Consider the following 8,129-nt stretch of genomic DNA (forward strand, 5'->3'; position numbering starts at 1 on the left):
TAACGGTGGTGGTGGATGGTGTCAGGTGGTGTGCTGTTGTTAAGGTGGATGGTGGTATTAAGATGGTGTAATGGTGGTGCGAGTGCTGTAACGGTGGAGTGTGTCATCACGATGGTGTAACGGTGGTGTGATTGCTGTAACGGTGGTGTGAGTGGTGTAGCGGTGGGGTGAGTGTTATCACGATGGTGTAACGGCAGTGTGAGTGGTGTAGTCGCGGTGTGAGTGGTGTAGCGGTGGAGTGAGTGTCATCACAATGGTGTAACGGTGGTGTGAGTGGTGTAGTTGCGGTGTGAGTGTTATCACGATGTGTAACGGTGGTGTGAGTGGTGTAGCGGTGGAGTGAGTGTTATCACGATGGTGTAACGGTGGTGTGAGTGGTGTAGCGGTGGGGTGAGTGTTATCACGATGGTGTAACGGCGGTGTGAGTGGTGTAGTCGCGGTGTGAGTGGTGTAGCGGTGACGTGATGGTTGTGCGAGAGCTCGCACGCTCGTTCTAACGCTCACTATTCTGACACCTCAGGGCTCCACCACGAGGGAATTTTCCGCATATCGGGATCGCTGACGCAGATGACCGAAATCAAATCGGCGTTCGAGAGAGGTGCGACATGCAGCGCCACCATCCGGATATCGGGGTCGATCGACGTCGTGGATGGTGGGAGGAGGGATTGTGGGATGGCGATCATTGGGGGTTGATTTCGGTTAATTTGGGGTTGGTGGCGGTTATCCGGGGCTGGTGGTTGATAGGATTGAGGAAATGTCGGTCATTGCCGTGGATGGCCGGAATCGGGGCTGATGGCGTTCCACGCATGCTGATGATGGTGGCTTCATAATTTTATGTCGGTTATCGGGGTTGACGTTACATATCACGTGTTGATGGTGGGTTTCACGTTCGATGTCGGTTATTTGGGTTGATTCCGGTTATCACATGTTGCTGGTGGTTTCGTGGTTTATTCTGGTCATCGTGGTTGATCCCGGTTATCAGGGGGGGGGGGGGGGCTTGACGTCGTATGTCACACATGCTTATGGTGATTTAAAGCTTCTTTCGTGACTGCAGGGATTCATCTTCTTGGCTCTTTCGGTGAAGTCGCGTAGAATGGAAATAATAAAATAATAAAACACAATAAAATAATTCTCACGGCGCTTCGGCCACAACGCAAGCAGCCGTCCTCAGGTGGAGAAACAAGTCTGTCGACAGAATTATTTTATTACGTTTTATTTTTATTATTTTATTATTTCCATTCTACGTCACTTTACCGAAAGAACCAAGAAGATGCTGATGGTGGTTTCGTGGCTGATTCCGCTCACCAGGTGAGGACCCGTTGGATGACGACGATGACGGGCGGACGATAGACAGCGTGGCTGGCGTGCTCAAGGCCTACTTCCGGGGCTTGGAGAAGCCTCTCTTCCCCTCGCACATGTACCAAGACTTCCTGGATTGCATCAGTAAGACACGCGCACACACGGAGACAAATGTGTCGTTCTACATAACATTTCGATACTTTGCTAGGTTATTTAATTTAGTGTGTTCTGTCTCCCTCTAAGCCTGCGTACTTTACTACGCGTCCCTTCGTACTCATTGACATGTACATTTTTTCCCTACCCCCTCCCTCTCTCTGCCTTCGCCCCCCTCTGTCTATTTAAGGCCACCCACAGAGACGATCACCCCTCTCTGTACCTGGTTGCTCTCTCTGTGTATCTTGGTGATATCTGTCTGCTTATATGTCTGTCTATAGTTTTCTGGTTAGATTCTATGTCGCTATTTCATTATACCTGATGATGATTGCTTGTGTTGCAATCGAAACGTCGTATGCTATTATTTATTTTATTATTTTATCTTTATACGTGACTTTACCGAAAAAAGCAAAGAGTAATTCCTGCAGTCACGAAAGCTCCAAAATTAAGATTAAAATATCCCCCGTATAGCGTTTAACCATCGTGGCAAGTGCCGTTATCAAGCACACGTGAAGGTCGGCACGGCGCCAGCACTACGCCCGGCCGCCTGTGTCATCCCACACACCGCACCGGTACTCGTTTCAGGCTGAGCCGACCTAGGGGAGGTTCCGAAGTGGTTCTGTGTGGAGTGGTGGCATAGCGGTTGTGAATGCGCTGCTCGACGAATGCGGTGACCTGGGTTTGATTTTCGGCCACAATCTGTGCGAGTCAGTGGCGAGTGACGTTTGAACCTTGCCCCAACAGCATGTGTAGGCTACATGAGGGTCGTTGTCTTAACAGAGACAGATATTCCTCATGTAGCCTCAACAGACTGTTGGGGCAAGTGCTGTTTTAACGAGCACCTACGAAGGCCGACACGGCACACGAGGCGGTGGGTGGCCAGCACCACACCCGGCCACCTTTGTCTCCCTCATGGCGATGTTTACACACCGCACCTTGCTACTCATTTGAGTCTGAGTCGACCTAGAGGAGGCACAGGACCGGTTGAAACAATCGCCACTGGTGGTGGCCGTCAGCGGGAACCGAACTCGGATCGCCGCGTGAAGCGCTACGCTACAACAACCGACTATGCCAACACAATAACAACATTTCCCAATAAGTGGCGGTGATGCCACCACGACGCTTGTGCCAGGCTATGTGCACGTTAAGGCCTCGTGAAATGTAGAATCCCCGCTGGCAGGAGGTCATGGGACAGACCCAGGTGAAATGGGTTCACTGACTGAGATTACTGGCCCACGCACCACATGTGACCCCGACTATGCCAACACAATAACAACAACCGCCATTCGCCACTAAGTGGCGGTGACGTCACCACGGCGCTTGTGCCAGGCCATGTGCACGTTAAGGCCACGTCAAGTGTCGAACGCCCGCTGGCAGGTCACGGGACACACCCAGATGCCATGGGTCCAATGACTGAGATGACTGGCCGATGCACCACCTGTACCCCCTACTGTGCCACAATAACACAGACACACTAACACACACACCTACATACCTGTGTAGCATGCCGATGGTAATAGGCGCTCGCTAACAGTGATTGCGTTCGTTACCCAGAAATCTCTGAGTATCATAAGAGGATCGCTCACCTCCGGGACCTCATCCGCAAGCTCCCTGGTCCCGTCATCGTCGTCCTCCGCTACCTCTTCACTTTCCTCAACCAGTGAGTTACGGCCACAGTCATCACCTCATCAGCATCATCATCCTCATCATCATCCTCATCATCATCGCCATCATTGTTGTCTTCCGTTACCTCTTCACGTTATCAAAAGATGCCAGTTATAGCTACCTCCTGAATATCATCATGGTCTATATTCTTGGTTCTGTCGGTAAAGTCACGTAGAAGGGAAATAATAGACATATAAAAGAATAAAATGCTCACGACGTTTCGACTGCAACACAAGCAATCATCATCATCAGGTGTGAAATCCACAGCAAGAAAATGTGAAAATAAAATGTGAATTTTTTTTCTTGCTGTGGATTTCACACCTGATGATGATTGCTTGTGTTGCAGTCGAAACGTCGTGAGAATTTATCATTTAATATTTTTATTATTTCCCTTCTATGTGACTTTACCGAAAGAACCAAGAATTTGAATCCCTGCAGTCACGAAAGCTTTAAATCATATCATCATGGTCATTATCGTCCTCCACTGTCTCGCCTCCTCAACGTTATCGTGATCGTCATCATCATCATCATCATCCATGTTCTATCACCGCTGGATCAGACCTTTCCGAGCCTTTGTTAATCCCTTGTGCGGGCCCAGTGTGGGAACAATCCATCTAGGGCACCTGGATTTCATCGCTCCATCTCCACGTTGACGTAATTTCAACGATGAAACACTTCGGAGGACAAACACGCGTGTTGGGAAACAGATGCAGAATCCTGAAAAAGAGCTTTATAGCTAATTGGATTCATCCAGTAAGAATAAATATTCTGATTCTGGGTGACTTTTTTTTTGTTATTCCAGTCGGATGGAACAGTGTCTCCATCCTCAAGCGAACGTTGTTTTAAGTCCTCTTCTCTGTTGGTGGCCTGACCTGATTGAACTGGATATTCCACATTCCCATGACAGGAGGCTAATAGAACGTAAAAAAAAACACTCGTCAATTGATTCTGACAGGTGACTTAATAGATCAGTTGGAATGTTGCAACTTTTACAATGAGCTGTGTGCAATGTTTAAACATAAGCGGTTATGAAATGTTTACAGTTGAGCCAGACTGGCGCAGGGGAGCACTTGACACTTTGATAGGAAAACTACAATACGTTTCTATTTTTATATCAATACAAAAACATCTAATGTGAATGACTACAACCTGGCAGCGTGCTGCTCATATCTCTCATCCCTCCCGATGTCTCCCACTTCTCCCATGTCTCCCTCCCTCCCCGTGTCTCCTCCCTCCCCGTGTCTCCCTCCCCGCGTCTCCCTCCCCGCGTCTCCCTCCCCGCGTCTCCCTCCCCGCGTCTCCCTCCCCGCGTCTCCCTCCCCGCGTCTCCCTCCCCGCGTCTCCCTCCCCGCGTCTCCCTCCCCGCGTCTCCCTCCCCGTGTCTCCTCCCTTGCCCTTCTCTCCCCGCGTGTCTCCCTCCCCGTGTCTCGCCCTACAGCCTGTCGGGCTTCCGCGATGAGAACATGATGGACCAGCTACAATCTGGCGGTGTGCTTGGGCCAACGCTGGCACCCGTGCCACCCGAGTTCCGACCAGGTATTGCCAGGGCGGCCCATCGAGCTGGTGAAGCGCATCCTGGTGGAGCCCACTCGCTCTTCCCCGTCACCGCGAGAGCTCCCGGGCCCCATCTACCGGCCCGTCCTGGCGCCCGACAGACGAGGGGTAGGCGGACGACGAGGATGGTGTGCGGAGAACGGCGGCGGTGGTTGCGGTGGTGGTTGCGGCGGTGGTGGTGGGCGGCGGTGGTGGGGTGGCGTGGTAGGGTGGGCGGCGGTGGTGGGCGGCTGTGGGCGTGGTGGTGGTGGGCGGTGGTGGTGGTGGGCGGTGGTGGTGGTGGGCGGTAGTGGTGGGTGGAGGTGGTGGTGGGGCGGCAGTGTGGGCGGTGGTGGTGGTGGGCGGTTGTGGTGGTGGGCGGTGGTGGTGGTGGGCGGTGGTGGTGGTGGGCGGCGGCGGGTGGTGGTGGGCGGTGGTGGTGGGCGGTGGTGGTGGGCGGTGGTGGATGGGCGGTGGTGGTGGTGGTTGGGGAGCGGCGGTGGTGCTGGTGGTGGTTGGAGCAGTTGGAGAGCGGCGTGTAGCTGTTAGCGCGCTGCGCTACGAACCTGGCGACCTGAGTTCGATTCCCGCTCACGGCCAACACCAGTGATAATTATCTGAACTGGACATGGGCCTCCCCTAGGTCGACTCGGCCTAAAATGAGTACCTGGTGCGGTGTGTAAACATCGCCACTGGAGAGACAAACGTGACCGGGCGTGGTGCTGGCCACCCACCCCCTCGTGTGCCGTGCCGGCCTTCATAGGCGCTCGCAAACAGCACTTGCCCCGACATTCTGTTGAGGCTATACCAGGGATGTTTGTCTTTGGTGGTGGCGAGGGTAGCGCTTGTTGGCGATGCACTTGCCTACAGCAGTGATGACGCAATGACGATGACTTTGTGTCGATGTGCGACAGTGACTCCTCGTCGGCTGAGGGTTTACGTTGCGACGACGGGACGTCGCAAGAGGAGATCTCCGTAGACGATGGTGAGCGTCAGTCGTCACCTCATCGCCCCCGTCACCTCCTTCCCTTGCCACCTCACCTTTTCACCCCTTCAACTCATCTTCATTATTACCACACGTTTGCTGACTGTGGACACACGCATATGCATGTGTGGTCTGTGCATGTGTGTGCATTTGTAACTCAAACGTAACACTCGCCCACCTGTAGTAACAGGTTTTTACCCTTTCAACTGGTACAAAAACTGACGCCTTTATACAAGGCATCATGTTTGCAATAACCACAACACAAGCAGTCAAAATGCAAACAAAAAGAAACAACTCTGATGATGATGATATGCACTGTCCTTGAAGTTGATTGGTCCACACCCGAGACAGCTTTTCTTAGAGCCTAGTCTCCATTGGTGTTGGACCAGATGACGCCAAAAGGCGTACGACCAATCAACTTCAAGGACAGTGCATATCATTATCATCATCAGAGTTGCTTCTTTTTGTTTGCATTTTGACTGCTTGTGTTGTGGTTATTGCAAACATGATGCCTTGTATAAAGGTGTCAGTTTTTGTACCAGTTGAAAGAGTAAAAACCTATTACTATATTTTGCCACTGGTAAAGGAGATGTCTCATAGTGTAAATACTCGCCCACCTGTGCATGTGTGCACACGTGTACATGTGTCCGTGTGCCCGCACTCTCGCCCACGTGAGTACGTGCTGCGTACGTTCTCCCCTCTCTCTAGACCCGTGCCCGTGCGTGGCGGTGGCTCGCTACGACTACGCCGCTCGCTCCGAGCGGGAGCTCGGGTTTCGCGTGGGCGACAAGCTGGAGCTGCTCCGTCGCACCTCCGTCGACTGGTGGGAGGCGCGCTCGGGCGACCGCATCGGCGCCGTACCGCACGACTACCTGCAGCTCCCCGGCCACGTCGAGCCGTGGTGAGCCCGGCAAGCGTCCACGGCTCGCGGTGGGGTGTGCGGGGGTCGCCGCCCGCAACCCGGCACCCACCCGGCGTGCCCGCCCGGAGCCTGCCGTGGCTTGGCACGCCCCCCGACGCGGAATTCCATCGCTCGCTTTCCTGCGTGCCGTGTGGTCGCCGCCGCCTGCCTGCCTGCCATGCAATTTACTCGCCGCAGCCGGATACCATCGAACTAACCCGCCGCAGCTTGCCACGGCTTGGCCACGGAACGACATAGCGACTACCTGCTAATTGTGATGACCGTGAAAGTAATGTGGGTTTTTTTTTTTTTTTACAGGGATGATAATAAACACAGCGCCTCTTCTTCCCCGGACTGGAATAAAAGCAGTCCGGAGATTCGGAAGGGCAAGTCCGGATTCGGTAATGCTGAGGTCCAGCCGGAGTCCAAGTCGCCGGGCGGAGGAGTCCGTTCCGTCACTTCGGGGCAGCCGGCAGTGGCCAACCCTGACGCCAAAGTGAGTGGAGTCGTGGTCAGAGATTCGGATTATTGAAAACGATGGAAAGAATGACTGGCTAATCTGAATGTGGTGTGTGTTGACGTATCTCTGTGGGTGTACTCATCTCCATGTTACCAGGATGCTGAAATCCTGGAATCGAATCCGTGTCTTATCTGGATTCGATCGCACGACGTAAAATTCAGTTTCTGAATCTAGGAGGGGTGGGGGGTGGGGTGGTCACAGACCACGGGTCTTAATTGGGTGCCGCTTGTATGCAGGTCGTTTGATCCCAACCGTGATATTTCGAGCTTGCATGGTCTCTGTCTCCCCGTGGTCGCGTGCGATTTTCTCTGGGTCCCTCCACATTTAGAATCAACAACACGCGTTTTTAAGAATATGTTTCCACGCGATAAGCCACTTCGTTGAGCTATCATTTGTGGCCAGAAAAGTGCAAAAAAACCTATGAAGATGTGTCCACTTGCAGTTGTATTGATTGTTTCAACAACCCACAGAAATGGGCACAGCTCTCTCAGCCTTCAGCGTTATGCAAACCACTAATTCCTGAAGAACTATATTGTGATAATTGGTTGTTTCCACGCGACAAGCCACTTCGTGAGCTATCATTTGTGGCCAGGTCGCTTCTGAAACGGAGCTATATTGCTCAGTGTGCCCTACCTGGTAAAATAAAAAAGTTTATTTTTTTAGTAGTTTTTAATTTGGGGGAGGTGTCGGAGCAGGCCACGGCGGGGTGGGGGCCGGGGCGGGGGGGGGGGCAGGGCGAGGGGGGGGGGCACCATTCCCAAAATAATCAACAGCCACCACTCTCGTGAAACCCATTGTCAATTTGCCCGTCCTCCTCCTCCCCCGTTAGGACAAGCGGGATTTTCCGTCCGCACGCCGGCTCCTCCGCCTCCAACGCCGCGCTCCACCGCCAGCGATGGGTGACGCCGCGCTCCGCTCAGGTCCTCCCGCCGGCGCTCGCCGTGCCGGACGTGGTGCAGGACACCCTACCCCCGTCGCCCGCGGCGGCCGAAGGCGCCGGCCACAGCCCCGCCGCCGTATCTCCCGGCCTCAACACGTTCCGGCCGCCGCCGCATCGGCCGTCAACCGCGCGG

General features: G+C 53.6%; 1 protein-coding gene and 1 long non-coding RNA gene across 2 annotated transcripts in view; both read left to right on the forward strand.

Moving 5' to 3' along the window:
- Positions 1 to 4,783, forward strand: part of LOC133355539 (SLIT-ROBO Rho GTPase-activating protein 1-like) — a 69,954-nt gene extending 65,171 nt beyond the window's left edge. Inside the window, exons 2-6 of the mRNA XM_061572880.1 lie at positions 521 to 598; positions 1,309 to 1,443; positions 3,007 to 3,112; positions 4,556 to 4,653; positions 4,773 to 4,783. Of these exons, the coding sequence (XP_061428864.1) occupies positions 521 to 598; positions 1,309 to 1,443; positions 3,007 to 3,112; positions 4,556 to 4,653; positions 4,773 to 4,783 (428 nt within the window). The remainder of the gene's footprint in view (positions 1 to 520; positions 599 to 1,308; positions 1,444 to 3,006; positions 3,113 to 4,555; positions 4,654 to 4,772) is intronic.
- A 771-nt stretch (positions 4,784 to 5,554) lies between these two features.
- On the forward strand, positions 5,555 to 7,026 carry LOC133355657 (uncharacterized). The gene is made up of 3 exons (XR_009756718.1): positions 5,555 to 5,635; positions 6,344 to 6,536; positions 6,855 to 7,026. It is a non-coding gene; the product is annotated as an uncharacterized LOC133355657 (long non-coding RNA).
- Positions 7,027 to 8,129: the final 1,103 nt, after the last annotated feature.

Source organism: Lethenteron reissneri, chromosome 51, assembly GCF_015708825.2.
Source record: "Lethenteron reissneri isolate LAM-NWPU_2019-01 chromosome 51, ASM1570882v1, whole genome shotgun sequence".
Lineage (NCBI taxonomy): Eukaryota > Metazoa > Chordata > Hyperoartia > Petromyzontiformes > Petromyzontidae > Lethenteron > Lethenteron reissneri.